Raw genomic sequence first — 20,386 nt, 5'->3', positions numbered from 1 at the left:
GAGGAGAAAGCTGGCTTGTGATTGCTCCGTTGCTTCCGCCCGTAGCTGGTGCGCTCGGAGATTCGCTTTCCGCCCTGAAAGTGACGCGAAGAAGCCACCTAAAAGCTGGAGAGGTTGTAGTTTCGGCGCTGTTGATGGGCTCCTTTGCTCCAGCTCAAAGCCGCCTTAACTCTCAACTAAGCATGCTCAGAATTGCCGGTATCCGGGTGTGATTTTACGAATCACAGTAACATCAGGCTGCAATCAAGTATTTTGGAGCAACCCTTGTTGAGCAGGGTAATGCTTCCTGCCCGGTAAACATGGATAAGATTTAGTTAACTACACATGACGAGCTGTGTGTTAAGCTGCATTTTTCAAATTTAAAATGTTTTAAATAAACACATATAGTTTTTATACACTATTCTTTAATGGTAGTAATGGATTTATAATTAGCTTATAATAAAAGTAGAACTATCTTCTCTATTAAGCAGCTTTTGTTCTGTGCAAATAGGTTAGATCTAGTTCACCAGAAGCGGTTTAGTCATGCTGGCCACATGACCTGGAAGCTGTCTGCGGACAAATGCCGGCTCCCTTAGCCTATAGAGCGAGATGAGCACGCAACCCCTGAGTTGTTCGCGACTGGACCCAACGGTCAGAGGTACCTTTACCTTAGTTAGAGTCTATTTGGGAGTCCTATGCAAACTCACTTAATATGAATGCATCAGCTCCACAGAGACTCATCAACCATTTTACCAAACCTGCAGGCAGTTCCATCAGCCTGATGATGAACATCCTGGGTCAGGACGTCGCCAGCACGCCATGCATTAGCACTGGTGATCACACGCTTGAGATGGTAGACTGTTTTGTCTATCTGGATTTCACCATAACCAGCAGCCTCCATGAATGCTGCGCTGGACAAGCATACTGGCAATACAGCTACGACAATGTGATGCTAACATCCCAAACCAAGATAAAGGTCTACCATACTTGTGTATTGAGCAAGCTGCTTATGGAAGTGAGTCATGGGCAACTTAGAATTGTCAGGAGCGACTCCTCAACGCCTTACATGTGTGCTGTGTCAGGAAGCTTTTGGGTATCATCAGGGACATGCTCTATGGGAAGATGGCTTCAGGCACCAGGCCTGTTGGCCAGCCAACTCTGTCTTACAAAAGATGTCTGCAAACGTGACATGAAGGCTGGCAGCATTAACCCCACCGTGTGGGAATACCTTGCAGAACACTGGAGTGCCTGGAGATAGACAGTCAGGTTGTGTATCCATAGCAGTGACCAGAGGAGGAAAGACCACTGGGAAGAGTGTACAGAGAAGAAACGCCATAGTGTATCTGCACCAGCACCACCAGATGCCTTCATCTGACCCAGCTACAACAAAATTACTCTCTTGTATTAGTCTCAACAGCCACGGCAGGTGCTGCAACCATCCAATAGATTAGCTTGACCCCCAAAGGCACACTCCTTCACTGTCTCCTGAGACAGATGGATGCCAACAACAATACTTAAACCATGCTGTCCCACAATCAGAATTGTTAAGGTTTTTGCCAATAGGGCTGCTGTGCCTTTAACAGCTGCAAAAGCAGCAGAAATTCATCAGTGGGAGAGGCATCTAGGGCAGCCTTCACAAACCTGGTGCCCTTCAGATGCTGTTGGACTACAACTTCCAGCAGCCCCACTTGTAGTCTGGCAACACCTGGAGGGCACCAGGCTGATATAGGGAAATAAACAGTGGCAACTCTAGTAGGAGTGTTGTTTCTCTCCTCTGTCAATGTATGTCTATGGGGATTTTCAGAGCTTGCAATCCTCTGCACACTTACTGGGAGGAAACCCTACTGAACAGAGGGGGATTTGCTTATGAGTAAACTTCTGGACTTGGCATGTGAGGCGGTGGGTTATCACAGGACAGGTGGGGTGGAGAGAGGCTTAAAAGGTAAGTGATAAAAAAGGCAAAAGGACATCTTGTTTCTGGTCTTTATTGCTGCAACTAAAAAGACCTTGGTTGCAACACCATTAAAAACTTGGTCCCCATAAACAAAATGAAGGAACTGGTCTTTCTGCTCGTGTTATAACACACTCACAAACTTAACTAGTGATATAACACAGTTTGGACCTTTAATTAGGAAGCCTATAGAGGGAATCTGTGTATGCACACGGGACATAAATGCCCACTTTCTTTCCAAATGCTCCAGCTTCTAACTCTGGGAGGCACAATCTAGGTCCTTATTAGCAAAGGGATGAAGCTGCTATTTGACCATGACCCCATTTCACCAAAGCCAGAGACAGAATTGGTCAAACACATCTAAGCAACATCCAGCCTTAGTGACCCAACAAAAATGGATGGCCTTGGTAATTGCTCTGTTCTACAGGAGGCTGACAGCCAGGTGCTCTCCTCCTCAAGATGGGAGAGACTTGCATTCATGCTCAGCATCCAGCTCATCCATCATTGCCAACAAGTCAGCACCCTTGCTGATCCTCTCCTTTGGTTCTTCTGCGACCTCGAACTCTCCCATGATGCGAGCCAGCTCCTCATTCCGTTGAGGGTCCTATTTAAAAGAGTCCAATTGGTTCTACTTATGGGAGAACATAAACCATAAATTTGACAATTCAATACTTTATTTTCAGTAACCAGCTTTAAAAAATCAATTTAACCTCAGTTGCCAGAAGCAACAAAACACCATAGTTTTGATTTTAAGAGCATCAAAATGTTCCTCTGAAAATCAAAAGGAGCTTTGACTGCTGTGAGGGCAGCAAAAAGGATTCTTGGTTCTCAAACACCAAGCTCTAAGTACATAACACACACCTCATATGAAACTCACTACCCACAAGATGTGGCAATGGCTACTGGTCAAGTTGGCTTCAAGGGGACTAGACAGTTTTTACGATTATCAATAATACATATTAAAAGCAAAAAGAAGGAAACTAGACAAATTCATCAAAAAGCGCAAGTTATCACTGGCTCTGGAACTTCTGTTTTCAAAGGCAGCACACCATCTAAGATGCAGGGAACAAATATCACTGGAGTGCTTTTGTTCTGCCAGGTTCTGACCAGACACTGTTCGAAACAGTATGCTAGTATAGAGAGGCTCATGTTCAGATTCAGCAAGGTTTTTCTCAATTATGTTCACAGAATGTGGTGGCTTCTCTCCCCCACACTCCCCATGTGTTATCTTCTTTTCATCTTTTATGCAGGCTGATCAGGCAGAAGAGAGATTCTGCCGTGCAGTCAAGAGTTCTGTGAAACTCAAATGCTTGCTTGCCAAACTAAAATTACCTCCCCCCGTCCCAAGTTCCTTACCTATTTTATTTTCTGGAAGTAACATAGCAACAAATATCAATAACAATACACTTCACCAAATGCACATTCATTTAGTTCGAAAACTATTCAGCTTACTCTCGAAATGAGAGGCTAGGGGGCAATGACTGCATACCTTGTCTGCTTGTATGTTGATAACTTGATACAATAATTCCTCTGGGCGGGTCAGTGCAGCATGTCTTGAGGAAAAGAATAAAGAGCTGTCACAGAATTGTTGGAAGGTGAGATGGGAGTCATCTAGTCCAACCCCCTATGATGAAGGAATCTCAACTAAACCAGCCATGATTAAATGCTATTCATGAGCAGATAGAATGCTACAAATGCAATCTGTTTGGTAAGCTGTAATGCCTCTAGCAGCTTTTCACATACCTCACTTGTTTGAATTTTTAATGAATAGCAATTCCCTGACAATTGCTCCCCGTTGCTACATCTGATGAGCCTTTTCTGCAATACTGGTACTAATTAAAGAAGGCTCTGCAGCAAAGGTTCCCAAAAGGAAGGGGGGTGTCATGCAAGGGCTTCAGTACGTGCCTCTCACCCACGGATTGATTCAACCAGATGGCTGAACGGCCAACTCTCACCCACACCACCAATAAAGCAAGTGAGACTGATCATACTCTTCCTCCTCATCTGTGGTGAAGAGATTCAGCCGGAAACCAGCCTCGTTGCCAAGGGGCTTCTTGATGTCCAGGCTTCCCATGAGTCTGGCCAAGAAGTTCAGCTCTTCTTTAGCGAGAGGGTTTGGAGCAGTATTCTCCTACATGGAACAAGAGTGGGTTTGTTACATGGAGAGGCAACCAATGGCAGTATTGGAAGAGCTTTGTTTACAAGGGTTGTGGCCTCCTAGCACTATACTGTAAAGGCTGCAACAAAGGCTGCTGGGGCTCTGGCATCTTGGTTGAAAGCAGCTTTGCAACTGACATTTTTGAAATTGGGACATAAAAGACTTTCTGTATATGGTTGCAGCCGAGTATGTTCTGGCATGGGAATTAATGTGCCTGAGAATTAATATGCCTGAGATAGGCATGATCGTTGATTTCAATGAGCCTTCTTTGAGTATGATTAGCATTGGATACAACTTATGCACATATCATAAAATAACGTCTAGAATAATCTATAAAGCAGCTCATTGCTCCAGAGGTTATCAGTTATCTCCACATAATTAATGGCAGCAACATGCAACTTACAGAATATGAATTACTGGGAGATATTTTGGTGTGAAATTCATAATTAAGTGGACATCTAAATCTCTCTCTCTCGTTCTGGAGATCACTGGGACGAGATGTTTATGTGTGGCCTTGGCTCAAAGTACTCTCTGTCCCCAATAGTCTCTCAGCCCTCAATGCTCTTAAGCAAACACCAACACTGGCTTATAGAAGTTGCATTCAGCAACAGACACAACCTGATCAAAAGAAAAGACCAGAAAAAAACAAACTCCAAGTTGAAAAGATATGATTAAGGATGCTCTGTCTGAGCAAAATGGCATCTAGAGAGAAGGACTGATTATATTACTAAAGGATACAGGATCCTAATCTGAAACAGAAAACATTTAGGTAGTAAAGTGGTTTTCTGCACAGCATTACTTAAGAGCAGCCCTCTCCAACGTGGCGTCCTCCAGATATTTTGGACTACAAATCTCACAACCCCTAATCACTGGCTGTTTGGAGCATTGGGAATTGTAATCCAGGATCATCTGGAGGCAGCAAGTTGGGAAAGGTTGATTAAGAAGGTAGACTAAAGATACTGACCTTTACACGGGATGCCAAATTTTTGGCTGCCCCCGACATGTCTGTCTCTACAGGCCGACTGATGCTGTATCTAGAGGCAATTGATAAAGGCTTATAGTAGACACAAAGGAAAACTGCAGAGAGCCCCCAACTGAAATGTGGCTTTGCATTCCATGGCTTACATGTTTGTTCCCAATTTGATTACTCTGTCTCCATAGAGGTCGAATGAGCCTTCTCGATATGGAAGCTGGTAATTTCCACCACTGACGAACTCAGTCCTCTTAATTTCATCCCCTTTACTGTTGAAAAGTCTGAAAATTGCAAAATTGAAGCACTGTAGTGACTTCTAGTGCTTTTGTGAACAAGGAAAAATAACCCTCTATCTCACAGAACAGATGGGAGAGTTAATAAAGGGCAATTTGCTGGCCTAAGGTAGTGCACATACACTCTTTCCTCTACTCCCAGCAGGTTTGTCTCAGTCAGATGACCCATGCAGCCTGGCACTAGGAATTCTCCTTAAGATTGGGATAGATGGTTAACTAGGTGCAGCTCATCTATCTAGTGGCTACATGGAAAAAGCAGGGTGCAAGGTAGAGAGGTCTAAGATTCACCTGATGAGCCCTGGAACCTCTGTTCCCCAAGGAACTGGACCAGAGGTTGGCAGTACAAAATGCCCATTTGAGTTCTGTACTTTATCTTTGAGGAGGATGGAAACCTGTGGAGGAAGCACAAAACTTTGTAAAGTGGTCTTGCTTAGAAAGAATTTCTGCCCAAGACCTCCTTATTCCTGTATCACATCATGCAACTTCCCAGGGATCCTTGCTCTTCTATCACAAGCTCCTGATGTGTAAAAATGAAAAAGCCACCCACCCGGATGTGTATGTCCTGGAAGAAGATGAGCAATGTCTGTCGGATGAGCTGAAGTTCGCCAGCAGAGAGAGAGCCGTATGTCTGCGGAAGAAAATCAGAATAAATCCTTACTGCTGCTTTAGCATTATTCAAGTGTATGATTCACATGGATGTTTAAGTGCATCCTCATAGCTGTGGGCAGAAAATTATTTCCATTTTGGTGACAGGCAACTGAGAAAGAGCAACTTGCCCTGAGGACACCCCAGTGGTTATTTAGTTGCTGCTGGGATTTTAAACCAGGTCTCCCAGATTCAAGTAAACTTAAATAGAAATCTAACCCCCAGTAAAACATGCTTCTTTTATGAAATCACGAATCCATTTCAAAACTTTTGTTACTTTTTGAATATTATTAATATCAGTACTGCAACACTGATATAACCCTGGTAACGAGACATGCTTGCATTGTATTTTACTCAGTTGTCTTATTTCTGCTTTAACTGGTGAAATCTCCAGACTTACAGTGCAGCAGCTTGAAGGGAGAGCACACTACACAGCAGAAAACCAATGAGGGCATGCTCCAATATGTTTTGCCTTCGTATCATTTCCCCCCATAGTCGTACATACATTTGAATGGAATCTAAAAGATATGGTGTGCTCTTACATCAATGAGTTTCCTAAAGGTTGCATCAACCTGGGCCAGAGTTTTGGGTGCTTCATAAATGAAATCTTTGATAGCATCCAGGTGGTTGAAAGTGATGAGTAATATGTCTTTGGGCCGAGGGCAGAGTAGAACTTGGTACTTGAATGCCATGGTCATTAGATCGTAGAGCTACAAAGTAAGGAAACTGGAATTAGTTAAATCACAGAGCCCAGGCTGAGCCTTATTAGATATTAATCAGCTGTCTTCTTGTGCAGTTGGCTGGATTTTATTCTGTGAGCCATTCTAATAGGAGTCTGTGCTTGGCTAGACCTGTCTTGATCTTGCTCTAGTTGTCACTGCAGTTTCTTTGCCTTCAGCTCCCTTGTGTACCTAAGCTGCCATTTTCTCGATTCAGCTATCACTTTCCTTTATCCCTCAATTTTTCCTGAATGTTAGTGTGAGAATACTAGTTTCATTTGATGACAGCACTTGTTGATAGAGAATTACCTGAATTCCCCATAAGACATTGGGGGAAACAGAAAGGTTCATCCTCACCTTATCCATACTGGGTGCATTCAGTCTCATGATTGAGGCATGAACCAGACGCTCAAAAACTGTCCTCAGGGCCTTCCTGGAATAGAGCTCCTGCGGCTTAAACAGCTCGTCCATAAACTTTTTATTGAATATACCCCCTATGATGTCATTCATAACTGAAAAGACAAAAGATTCAAATTTATCACAAATGGATCAGCTTTGCTTTTGTTTCACAGGAAGACACAGACAGTTATAGCTGAGGAGGGACTTGCAAAGGCCACTCTCCACCTGAAACACACCATGCCCCACAAATGTCTTCTGTGCAAGGCTGTTATCCTCTCCAAATCCCCTTCAGTTCAAGGAAACTTGCACAGAAGCCATTCCCAGCCTTTGTCAGCAGTGCTGGTAAAGATACAGGATCTGGAAACGTTTCCTTTTCTTAGTAATGAGACACAGTTGCCCTCATTGAAACTACTGTTTCCAAATTCAATAAATTCCAAGAGTAGAACAGCAGATTATGGTAATCTGAAACAATTCGTCTTCTTTTGCATTTGCAAACTGCATCCATTCTTTTTCTTCTGCAAACATTTTATAGAGGCTCCCGAATCCATGGTAAGTAAATTGTGGTAGAAGAGAATCACAACACTCTGTCCCCCATTGTTTAATCATTTGCAGTTGGGCTGATAACCACAACCAAATACTGAGAAGTACATAAAATGATTGAAACAATATTCAGATGTAGTGGTCAGGGTTACTATTGCCAGAGGTACTACACCAGTAATACTCAAGCACTAGATGTTATTTCTTTTACATTCAATACCCAGTAGTGTGCAAGCAGAGTTGGCTACAAAGAATCTCTCATGTACCATAGTAGGTATCCCTACTGCTAAGAAAATGATATTTGGCCATGTAGATGAGCCAAGTTTTGAACACTGGAGAGAATCACTGTAAAAACCAGTCTTAGAAATGACTGTGTACCTGTGTGCAGAGAAAGGGTTAAAATATTTCACCAAAATGTCAAAATTCTCCATTTATCAACACCAGATCTTAGATGCCTGGGATCTTCCTAGTCAAGCTAAAATTAAATACAGTTTCCTGTATGGGTCCTAGCTGCTACAGAAACCATATTCATGTGGATACCAATAAAGTCTGAGTTTAAAAGGTTTCAATCCTGATCTGTTGCCCAGTGCTGTCCCTTCCTCACATGCCCTGGTTGAAGTGGACAAAGGCAAACTCTTCTGGTTGCCTATGCCTTCACTGGAAGTTTTTTAACAGAGGTTGGATGGGCCATCTGCCTGGGACTTTTAGCAGTGATTCCTGCATTGAAGGGGGCTGGACTAAATGACCCTTGGGGTCCTTTCCAACTCTACGATTCTGAGATTCTATGCCCAGTCATGAAGTCTTTTCTAGCTCCCATTTTCATTCTAGTTGTTCAATCTAGTATCCAGCAGGTGTTGCTAAGCACAGAGAGACTAGGATGGATAAGCAGAGCTTTTAGTGATGCAATTCTCTCTTGACCCGCTCCGATGCAATCCTTAACAAAGTTGTAGTAAACTCTCCCTCAGTGTATGCTTCTAAAGAGAATTGACAGAGTTCTGCTTCTGTGCTTCTCTGTCAGCCCCAGCCAGGAAAATTCTCTAGTAGTTTGGAATTGGACAGAAACATGATCACACCAAATAGTGACCTCTGACATTTTGCACTGTATTCGTGTAACTGAATGAGATAGTACATTGCATCACTGTCCCAAAATATAAGTCACTAGGGGTGGTAGAAGATTAGGATGCTTACCAGCCAGTTTTCCTCTCAACCCTCAGGGTGGCACAGGGTGTTTAGTGCCAGTTGAGTGACTAAACTTTGGGTTGGTAAATGAAAGTGGAGAAATCCTGCATTGTTCTATGATCCACACCAGAATCCTGTGGTGGAATTGCTTTCTTTTCTTTTCTTTTTCACTCCTAAACAGTTTGGTTTATTAAGCCACCACCAATTAAGACTACCTAGTACAGTCACTATACACAGCATTTAGGGTAGCCGTTAGCCATAGGTGGTTAACAATTCCTCCATACCAAATCCACTGGTCTGGCCTCCTGTGACACACAGGCAAATGCAGGTGGGCTAAAATTCAGCCACCAAACAGCATTTTAAAAAACCACAGACTCCCTCGTTCCCTCATTTACCTACAGACTGCTATGCATCTGAGCAATAGAAACAGAGATCTTGTAGCATTTGGGGGTTATGTTTGGTTACACAGTATACTTGGGGGGGGGGGGACATACCTGGTGGTTTCTTCAGCTCAACCCACTCCAGGTATTAAGCATGATGCAGAACAGCATGATGCAATCTAAAGATATGAAATAATGCCATACTAAAGCAGCAGTAAATTTTGGGATTTACTGAGGAAAGTTGCAGATTAAAAGACATAGTTCAAGGCAGAGAACTGGTGACTAATTCTGCAGTATGGCAGGAAGAGAGCAAGAACCACGGGGTACACTCTGCCTGCATACTGCTCATAGTATGCTTGTACACCTGCTCCTTTGCCAACAGAGATGTTGAGCTACTACCTAAGATGAATTTTCCAATAAGTTTTTTTCCCCAAGGCACTAGTGAATATGTTTCAGGATCATTCCTGCCTGTTTTTAAAATGCAGAAAGCCCTAGTCAAGCATTTACTTGTTCGTCAATTACACCTGCTACAGAAGTGTTGATGCAGCCGGGAACACTATGCAGCTCTGTGTATGTACAACATGCCACTAAAATGCTGTCAGTCAAAATTTCAGTCATTAATCAGTCAGGTTTTTACAGGAGTTCACCATCATTAGAGGTTCCGCTTTGAGGTTTCATTTACAATTTTGTTAGAGTAATAAAATAAAACCACTGCAATTAACACACAGAAGGACTGTAGGCAGTTCATAGGCTTTAAAAGCACATCCTAATACATATGTGCACTATGACAGTCTATTGCATTTATGGTTTGTTCTTAGCTCCTGTGCAGCTATAGCAAAATCTTTCAACTCTGTATGTTGCCTGTTTCAGTTAGACAGACGGCAGATGATGGTTGTGGTGGTTGATGGGTTAAAAAAAAAAGACTTGGTCAATTGACTAATCCAATATTGTCAAATGATGGTCAAGTATTTTCAAAGCATTAATATTAAAGCAAGACAGTCATCAACCGATTTGAAACTCATACTAATTACAACAAAATTAGAAAACTTTTACTTTAAAAAGGGGAATGAATGATTTCTTTTTAATACATATTTATTTTGGCTTCTTCTCCAGAAACTGAGGGCAGTCTGCCCATCCCTCAGTGTGTTCTCACAACAGACCTATGTGTGACTTAACCAAAATCGCCTAATGACTTTCTTGGCTGAGTGAGGATCTGAATCTGCGTCTTCCTAGTCCTAGTTTGACACTTTACTCATCAATGACTGCTTCTGCTCCTGTTTGGAATTGCCTGTTAAAGAAGGTAGCCTGTGGAAAGTGTTTTGATGTGGAGTTTGTCACTAGCAAGCAACCCTCATGCCTGTCCCTGTTAACAAATGATAACCTAATCAAACAATAATTAAAAAAAACAAGTTGCCATATTCACAATGGTATTCTTGAAATATTTGATAATATGTGACCAGAGTCAAATAACAGGCAATCTATCTTGCAAGCAGAAGGTCCCAGGTTCAATCCCTCATCTCCATGTAGGGCTGGGAGAGACCCCTGCCTGAAATTCTGGAGAGCCGCTGCCAGTCAGTGAGGACAATACTGAGCTAGATGAACCATAGTCTGACTCTGTATAAGGCAGCTTCCCAGGTTCCTAACAGTTGCCCAGCATGCCAACACTACTATAAGTTACTTAAACTAAAGTCATAAGAATTGACCAACGAGGGTTCAATGAATTTCTTCCAGGATTTGCTATAAATGTGGTACATAATGTTGTCAGTCACCCGAGCTCCAGAAATATAATGCTGCTGGTCTGAAGGGATCTTCCAATAGCATGCCAGAAGATACTGTGTATGCATAGTTTGGAATCTCAGTGAGAGAAAAAAAACCTCTTTGTGCAGGGGGCTAAAAATGTTACAGTACCTCGTCTCCTGTCCACATCAGTCCATTCATCTACACGAAGCATAAAACAGAAAAAATGACGGGTCAAGTACTAAGAACAACAAACTGACAAGCAGGATGAAAGAGGAGAAATAAGTAAAAAAGAATCCAACAGTATTTAGTACCCTGCTGCATTAGAGCTGGAAAGCAAAGGAGAGCTTTCAACTAATATTTTAAAGTGGCAAAAAAGAAGAAGCCATAATGTGTGGAGGGTAGGGGTGATATACAGGCATTATAAAAATGGACCTATGACACTTCTGTAATCTCATTCCACACATTGTGGGGGAAAGAGGCTTATTTTCCCAGCATAAAATCTGGTGAAAAGGCAAAGTATTGCAACAGCTGCACAGCCTTGATGTGGAGCATTCACTTCAAACAAATGAGATACAACAGAAATAATTGCACTAACTGCTCAAAATGACTGTGCTGACTGCTGAGTATCCTCAGATCCCCATAGATGAGTTACTGTGCTAGAGCAACTCCAATACTTCTGAGCAAATGTAATCTGTACAAAGCCATTGCCCCATACTTTAAGTCTGAAGGTAGAAAAAATATGATACATGCATGCTGGATCACCAAGAACGTAACAAGATTTGTTTCCCACCTTTCCTCTTGAGTTCAGCCACTTGTCCACTAAGCTGTATGATGAAATGAACTCATGCTATTTACCAGCCCAAGATGTAAACACATGCATATCAGTAGCTTGGAATTTTAAGCATTTCTGCAGTAGAATTAGTATACTAGAGGATTTGATGCTGGTGCCTAGAGAACGGAAATCTTTTTCTAGTCCTTTTCACCTGCATCAGAATGTCAACCATGACTTACATTATTATTTTTTCTTTTACATTTCCTTTTAATGGTCTGTTTCTGTTTCTAGTACAGTATGCCCTCAACTTATATGAGGGTTATGTTCCAGGGATCACACCTAAAGTCAAAATCATGTATAGTCAAAATATATTGGGTACAATGGCAGGTGGGATTGCCAAAGACCTTTTTCCTGGATGCCTGTCCCCTTCTTTATTTTTATCCCCCCCCCAAGTATGCGCATAAGTTAAATTTGTGTAAGTTGTGGGTACCTTGTACATCAGGAGCAACATTCACCTTTCAATGCTAGCCCTATATGCTCATGCCCAAGAAGCAGCAAAGCTATTCTTCAAGTACCTAGGAAGCAGATCAGACAAACCTTCCCCCCCACCTTGAAATGGTGGGGCGATTGTCCATGAAAGATGCTGTTCTTCCAAAATGCTCTGAGGGACTCCAAAGTGTAGCATGACTGCAGCTCCAAGTGGGAGGGAAGGGTCTCAACATGTTCACTAATGGGTAGTGGCATACTATGGCAAAGGAAATTGTGGGATCCTGCAAAGGACTTATTTCTAGAGAATTCCGTTAGAATGCTAAACATTTCCAGCATTCAGCTCACCATGTGGAAATATTCTCCCCTCTCAATGTTCCCAAGTACTACTAATGTGGCAATGTCTTCAGAAATGTTGATCCTAACAAGGTTACCAGTCACTTTAAGACATAGAACTTAAAACTGTCTGCACAAGTTGTCATTCAGATGGCAGAACTTTATAAAGGCTGTTTCACATTCAACATCATTTTATTATTCTATAAAGTTGCCTGGTCAGAATATTGTAAGTCACCCAGAAGGTTGTAATCTGTGACGGGGAAGTACATTACTCTGAAAAGCCGCTTTAGGTAGGACGCCTTGGCTGGCCTGAAAATTTACTTGCAACTGAAGGTACCGTATGTAAAGGTAAAGGACCCCTGACTGTTAGGTCCAGTCGTGGACAACTGGGGTTGTGGCGCTCATCTCACTTTATTGGCCGAGGGAGCCAGCGTACAGATTCTGGGTCATGTGGCCAGCATGACTAAGCTGCTTCTGGCAAACCAGAGCAGCGCACGGAAACACCATTTACCTTCCCACTGGAGCGGTACCTATTTATCTACTTGCACTTTGACGTGCTTTCGAACTGCTAGGTGGGTAGGAGCTGGGACCGAGCAACAGGAGCTCACCCTGTGGCGGGGATTTGAACCACCAACCTTTCTGATCAGGAAACCCTAGGCTCTGTGGTTTTGAAGGCATGTAAGAGCCATCAAATAAATGATGTACTATAAGAGTTCAAAATTAAAGCTACAAGGAAATTGTCTGATATGGAGATTCAGGAGAGTGTGGTATTAACAGTTGCCAGGCTCTGGAAATTGAGAAAGTTAGTTTGTGCAAGGAAGCAATTTCTTAAATGGCTCATGGATTGTGTAGAGAATGATCTCTGGTTACAGAGCCCCAACACCCATACTTGGGGTTTTTTTTAAGGTAAGACCTTCTCCCAGCTCTTGGAACAAGACTGGAGAGATGTCTTATACAGTGAATAGGAAAGAAGGGACTCCCTACACACTCACAATAAAAGCTTGGCTTTGCACTGGGAGATGGTTGGAGAAAAGCCACCTTTCAACTCCCTCTGACTCATGGCTGGGGAACCTGTGGCCCTCCAGATGTTGCAGGACTACAACTCCCATCATCCCAGACCAATGGGCATGTTGGCGGGAGCTAATGGGGATTGCAGTCTGACAACAAGTGGAGGGCCACCCCTGCTCTAACCACACTTATGATCGGGTGTACTTGATTTGCCTACCTCAACAGGTATTGGGAAATGTACACCCCTCCTCGAGAGGTCTGGAGGGTGGCAACACGAGAACTGGCCTTCTTTGCAGTGGCTCCCTGTCTGTTGAATGCTTTTCCCAGGGAAGTGCGCTTGGCGCCTTCATTATACACCTTTAGGCACCAGGCAAAAACATTTCTTTTTAAACGGGCCTTTGGTTGATCTGATTTGACATCCTTTGCCCTTTTAAAATGTGGCCCTTTTGGGGGGGGGTTGTTTTTATTTTGATTATATATATAGTGGTTTTTATGTTGATCTTTTCTGTGAACCGCCATGAGACCTCCAGGTATAGGGAGGAATATAAATTCAATTAATAATAATAATAATAATAATAATAATAATAATAATGACCCAAGACCCAAGTTGTAAGTGGGCAAGATACTATATCACACTAAGGTGTGCAGAGCCTTCCCTGATTTGGTGCCCTCCAGATGTTTGGGGCTACAACTCTCATTGGGCCCAGCACCATTCGGTCGTAAGTCCAAAACATCTGGACGAGACGCATGTTCGGAATGGCAGCAGATGCGCGTTGCCAAAAAAATGGTCCTCACAGCTTCGGGCAGGGTGTCTTTCACCCTCGTCGTGGCACTCGCCCCTCCCAACCCGAATAGTCGTTATGAGGAACTCAATCACACCAGCCCCCTCCCCCACCCCGTTAAATGACACCCTCGCCCCGCGTTGTAGCCGGAGAGGAAAGGGGTGCGTGGGGGTGAGAGAGACAGCGCGGTATAGGCGGGGCCCCTCCCAGACCTTGGCGCGCCTTGTCTCCCGGGATGCTTTGCGCGCGCAGCCGCTGGTCCACGATGTAGAGCATCTCCCCGCCCAGGTTGAGGACGAGCAACGGCAGCGTCCTCAGCGACATGGCCGCGGGACCCGCACTCGGCCGGGCTTCCGTCCAGGAGACAAGCTGTGGCTGCGACTCCGGTTGCGGCTGCTGCTACGACGGCAGCGGCCCCGTTGCCTGGACAACGCCACCGCCAATCGGAAGGCTGCTTGCTGGCAGGTCTCGTCTCCTTTTAAAGGCGGATCTTAGGTCTCCGCCCACAACTTCCCTAGATGGGCTTACGGCCCGCCCTCTCATCCTCTTTCCCGCCCTCTCATCCGCTGGTGTATAATCGAGACGGAGTCGGATGTTAATAAGATGAGCTTTTTATTGGCGCATGCGCAGCTCAGGATGCAGTGTCCAGTTCTTGCCCCGCAGATCTGAAACACACAAGGAAAGTGGGGAAGATTTAGTAATAATAATAATAATAATTAATAATAATTATTTATTTATACCCCGCCCATTTAGAAGCTTCATGCGAATTGGCAAAAATGACCATGAATATCAGAGATCAAGAGGACCATAAATTTACTAAATAATGGGGAATTTTTAAAAGTTACTTGAAAGAGCACTGTAAACAATTGAAAACATTGGCAGGATTTTAAAAACACTGCAATGAAGCGAGAATTATGATAAAAAGTGAGTTTTAAGAAATATGGATAATATGATACAATTCAGTTTGAAAAGAATACCTGGAGAAACCATGGAGGGGTGGAGGGAAGTTCGGGGATTATGAGAATCCTATTTGTAAACTGATTATGATTTGTGTATGATGTCATATGCTAAAAGTGAAAATGAATAAAAAAAACCTTTAAAATCAAAAAATAGAAGCGTCATGTGAGGGAAAGGGAGAGGCTAAGCCCTTCTAGTCGCAGCCCTAAGGCTCCTGGGAAGGAGAAAGTCGTTACCATTTGCAGCCCAATCCCCACACGCATTCTTCAGGCAGTTTCATACGCTAAACACATTTAGTGACACAAATACACAATTGACAGGGTGCAAAAGTCAGGCCTGGCTCCGCCTTCTTGCCTCAATCAGTGAAGTTTCCTTCCAAATGCATAGCTGCCTGCATCCCTTGTTCTTTTACTCATATTGCGGGCTATCACTGAAAAGACCCTGTCTCTAATGCCCACTAGCGAAATTGATCTGGCAGGTGAAGACATGAACACGGCCCCTGACGCAGATTCTCGATGCCCAACCAGGCTCTTGGAGCTTAGGCTACAAATGTGCAAATGTGAAAGAGAGAGAGAAACTTCTATCCACTTTCTCCACAGTGTGGATAATTTTATAAACCTATCATGTGTCTCTCCTCCTTTCTCCCTCCTAAATGGCAAAAGTCAAAGTTTCGCAATTTAAGCAACTATCAGAATTTAAACAGTGTGATTTCCCTGCTTCAGCACTAACCAATTGCAAGTGGACTCAAAAACAGTTGTACCATGGATCTCAAACGCCTTGGCTCCCGAACAAATCAGCTCCGGAATGACTGAAACTCGGAAGTGAGTTTTCCGGTTTTCGAATGTTCTTTTGGAACCCGAATGTCTGACGCGGGTTCTGTGGCGTTTTCTGCAGCCAATCAGAAGCCGCACTTTGGTTTCTGAACTTTATGGAAGTCGAACGGATTTCCGGAATGGATTCTGTTCGACTTCCAAGGTACGACTGTACAGTGGTACCTCGGGTTACATATGCTTCAGGTTACATACGCTTCAGGTTACAAACTCCGCTAACCCAGAAATAGTACCTTGGGTTAAGAACTTTGCTTCAGGATGAGAACAGAAATTGTGCTCCGGTGGTGCGGCAGTAGCCGGAGGCCCCATTAGCTAAAGTGGTGCTTCAGGTTAAGAACAGTTTCAGGTTAAGAATGGACTTCCGGAACGAATTAAGTACGTAGCCAGAGGTACCACTGTATTCCCTTTAGGCATCTGACTGAAATCTGTGCTTAGAGATCGTCGGATTCCGACAGAATTTTTGTCCTGGAGGGAAAAATATGCCAGTGCTCCTTTTCCATCAAGACCCACCTTTGCCCCTCCATTTCCTTATTTAGTCAGAGAGCGGGTGTGCACTTCACGGCCCATGCGGCACAACTCACACAGGCTACAAAGACACATTGACATGGCATCCCTAAAAACAGTGCCCTGTATGATTCAAACAAAGAAAAGAGATTTAATGAGACATAGCACCTCAAATCTGGAATACATTTTTGCTCCGCATACACTCCTTCAAGCCTTGCACACAGGCAGTTCTTTAGAAACATACAATGAGCCAGTAGACAGGATCAGCTTAATGTGGGCATGAGGAACATGCAGGTGTCATATTCTGGCTAAGATGCTGAGGTATGAACCTCCAAGGCAGTCCCTTGGAATCTCATCTCTCAGAATCAGAATCAGATATGATAATACTTTCCAGCCTCACATGACTGTTGTAAGGATCACAAGAAAATGTACATGAAGCCCTTTGGATGCTCCGAAGCATTACAATACTAAATATTAATAGTATGAAAATCAGATCATGCACAGGAGAAAGATGTACCCAATACATTTGTTTAAAAATGGTATCCTCCCTTCTTCCAAGAAGTTCACATTGACATTTTGCTGCACAACCATCCCATGAGGTAGGCTAGGATGAAAAATAGCAATTTTTCCATAGCTACCCATAAAGCTTCCTAGCCAAGTAGGGATTTGAAAGAGGGCAACATGCTACAGTACTTGAGTGTGTTCACAGTGACCACTGACTGCTGGACAAGTCACTATTTCTATAGGGTTTGCACTTAACTACTGGAAGTTTAGGGTTCTAGCACCACTTTACTCCTGTTTCACCTGAAAGAAGCAGTTCATATGGTTCAGGAGTAGCGTGGGCTGTCTGGTGAAAACAGTTACCTAGTGTGTTGTGGGCTCCTAAGGGAGGAAGAGTGAGACAGCAGATAAAGAAATGTCTTCCTCTGCCTTCAGTCAAAACAGAGACGGGGATCACTATTTTCAATAAACCCTGCTGAAGCGCCTATATGGAAAAAATAATCAAAGATGACATACTTCACAGTTTATACCACAGCTTTTGAAAAAGAGTCCAAACATCTATAAACGTCAGGCGAGCATTGAACCAAATTGCTCATACTATACAGTGGAAGAATGAATTGTTCAGCAAAAGAGAGAAGAGGCGAGAATGCTTTGTAGGTGGCAAGGAGAAGTCCAACCCAATGAAAAATCAATATTGTCCTCCTTGCCAATTTCCACCACCACTGAGATATGAAGCTATTTAACCAAGACCTGTTCTTGTGTTCTGCTTGTTGCACTCACCACAGCACTTCTAACTTCCTCTGCAACATGACAAAGGCTTTTGTAATGCTACCCTTTGGATGGAATGAAAGACAACCTGGGCTGTTGAGAAAAAGCTGGAAATAGTTATCTGTGGTGTTGCAAAAGCAACAGAAATAATGTCTGCTCTGTTTTGTAATGAAACAAGGCAGCTCCAGGCCTCGGAACAAACTGTTCCCTCCTGCTTGTGTTCAAATTGCTGGAGAAGTTATGGTGCAATTTATCACCTAGAATTATTATAGAGTTGGAAGGGACCATGAGGGTCATCTAGCCCAACCCCATGCAATGCAGGAATCGCAACTAAAGCATCCATGACAGATGGTCACCCAACCTCTGCTTAAAAACATCTGTTGAAGGAGCCTAGAATAGCATCAGCATTAGCTTTCCCCCCTCATTGACGCCTTGCTCCATAAGATTATTCATTCCTCTCCCAGCCAACTCTGGTAGAGGATTTGGGGAGAGGAGAAGCAGTGAAACTCAGTGGTAGAGCATTGTCTTTGCATGCAAAAGTCCCAGGTTCAATCCCCAGCAACTCCAGGTAGGGCTGGGAATGTCTTCAGCCTGAAGCCCTGTACAGCAGCTGCCAGTCAGTGTAGACAGTACTAAGCTAGATGGACCCAATGGTCAGATTCAGTATAAGGCAGCTTCCTATGTTCCTAAGAGACATAGTTTGCAAAACAGAGGAGCAATCCCTCATTTGCATGATGCCTCTTTGCTGCTATCTGCCCTTGATGTTAAGGGGTGGCCCCTCCCTGAGTCCCAGGTCCTTTCTCTTTGTCCTTTCCACCCTCTCTTATTTAAATCTTTCATTTTTAAAGAAAGCATTGTTTACCACAAGGGTGGGAACACGTTGCCCTCCATAAGTTGTTGCACAACAACTCTCATCATCCCTAACCACTAGCCATGCTGACTGGGTCTGAAGGGAGTTGGAGTCCAACAACATCTGGAGAGCAACAGCCAGGACCGTCTTAAGCATATCTGGCTCCGTGGTGCAAAAATCCCTCTGCCGCCCCCATTTCCCAGAGTTGTCAACCTTTTTAAAGGGGGGGGGGGGCGGCGGCGCCCTGCTGAATCTATTAGGACCTTAAAACCCGCCCCCGTCTTTAAAGGACTTTTTGTTGGTGTTTGTTTGTTTTTAACCACTAACTGCACGGAGAGCACACTCTCGAGTCCATCATTACCTCTGAACTGAGTCCTAATGGTAGTGCACCCCCCCATAGCTGTCCCCTCCCACCGCCCCAAATCTGAATGAATCCTTCCTCCACCCTTTTCCTCAATGGAAGGGGTGGCGGGTGATGTTCTCGGCACCCCTCCCCCTGCCCCCGCCCCCTGCACTGGTCAGCTCGAGGCTTGCTTGCCGTGCAGGCTTCCTCAGTAGTCCCACTACTGCCGCGGGGCGGGCAGGAGCGAGAAGGGTGCTGCGTAGCTTTGCGCGCCACCACCGCTGCCTCCTCTCCAAGGCCGGAAGCGAGAGAGCGCAGCTGACCCTAGGAAGAGCCGCCGCTGCCCAGCATGCCCTCGCAGCTGTTCCTGGTTGGTCCCGAACTCCCACTGCTGGGTGCCCCGATGGGCTGGCGCCGTGGCGCAGGGCGCCACTAACCCTAATGGGTAAGACGGCCCTGGCTGCAGCTGCCCCACCTCTGGCTTAAAGGGTAGTTGGGCACACTACTAAGTGCAGTGTGGTTTAAACCCACCCCCCACCATCTCAATTTGCCCAAATTTGTGCCCTGAGAATTTTAAGAACCCAGTAATGCCCTTGCATCCAAGGGAACATAGGGAAGGTGACAGCAAAGGCCAGCAAGCAACTAATTGTCCCAAGCACCACTCTGTCGCATAGAGGGCTGCATTTATCTCAGGAACTCACCAATCCACTGCTGTAGAGGACTACAAACAAGTTGTGTAGAAATAAATCATTTCTTGGATGATGCACATTTCATCTGTTTCTTTCACACTCCAGACCCCTGCTGATCAATGAGTAAGAGCACATCTACTGGGGGAACAGAGTGTACAACAACACAAAATGTGGTGGAGGAAAGTGTTACCGGAATGCCATAGGAGAGCCGCATGTGAGTCCGCAGTGCTGTCAAGCCACCAGGCACCAGTCCGAGGCAACAGTTCTCCCCGTATTTGCGTGACACGTAACAGGCTAGGATTGCCGGGCAGAGAAGCCCAACACAACCTGCCCAAATGAAATACACAGGTGAGGAGGCAAACTTCAGTGAAAGGGAATCAGTAACCCTAACTCTGCCCTTCTTAAAATATAATTCCTGCTAACTGTGCTTTTTGCACCCTGTGCGGTTCCTTCATGGTTAAGGGTTAGACAGCAGGTGTGCACACAAACACTCAGACCAGTTCACAAACATAAACTTTAATAGTCTTTAAAATTAAGGACATAATAACTGTTTGTGAAAGCCAAGTGAAGGAAGAAAACAGCAAGCTGAAGCTCTCTTGATTTTAAA

At 44.2% G+C, this 20,386-nt stretch overlaps 1 protein-coding gene and 1 long non-coding RNA gene across 3 annotated transcripts; one reads left to right on the top strand and one right to left on the bottom strand.

Annotated features, from left to right (window-relative positions):
• The first annotated feature begins 69 nt into the window (after window positions 1-69).
• Window positions 70-10,622, top strand: LOC310683257. Its single transcript, XR_014514326.1, has 3 exons — window positions 70-293; window positions 744-994; window positions 10,327-10,622. It is a non-coding gene; the product is annotated as an uncharacterized lncRNA (long non-coding RNA).
• Window positions 1,949-14,785, bottom strand: OSCP1 (organic solute carrier partner 1). 2 transcript variants are annotated; one of them, XM_083452952.1, is made up of 11 exons: window positions 14,550-14,782; window positions 11,122-11,151; window positions 7,076-7,230; window positions 6,542-6,709; window positions 5,902-5,982; window positions 5,643-5,746; window positions 5,214-5,342; window positions 5,053-5,122; window positions 3,922-4,061; window positions 3,420-3,483; window positions 1,949-2,534 (listed from the first exon to the last, which is right to left on the bottom strand). In XM_083452952.1, exons 1-11 carry the CDS (start codon window positions 14,659-14,661, stop codon window positions 2,385-2,387), a joined length of 1,203 nt encoding a protein of 400 aa, XP_083309078.1. In that variant the 5' UTR covers window positions 14,662-14,782; the 3' UTR covers window positions 1,949-2,384. The 2 variants fall into 2 exon arrangements, with proteins under 2 accessions (XP_083309078.1, XP_083309079.1); XM_083452953.1 differs by lacking the exon at window positions 11,122-11,151 and having other exon boundaries at window positions 14,550-14,785.
• Between the last annotated feature and the right edge of the window lie 5,601 nt (window positions 14,786-20,386).

The sequence above is a fragment of the Podarcis tiliguerta genome, assembly GCF_965153285.1.
Source record: "Podarcis tiliguerta genome assembly, chromosome: 8".
Lineage (NCBI taxonomy): Eukaryota > Metazoa > Chordata > Lepidosauria > Squamata > Lacertidae > Podarcis > Podarcis tiliguerta.
Note: the sequence above shows the minus strand (reverse complement) of the source record. Positions and strands in the feature narration are given on the sequence as shown.

Coding starts and splice junctions, on each gene's coding strand:
- OSCP1 (XM_083452952.1), bottom strand. CDS start 14,661: ATGTCGCTGAGGACGCTGCCGTTGCTCGTCCTCAACCTGGGCGGGGAG. Junction 5,747..5,901: donor TCCAGGACATACACATCCGG/GTGGGTGGCTTT, acceptor CTTCCTCCACAG/GTTTCCATCCTCCTCAAAGA. Junction 5,343..5,642: donor GAGGTTCCAGGGCTCATCAG/GTGAATCTTAGA, acceptor TGCAATTTTCAG/ACTTTTCAACAGTAAAGGGG.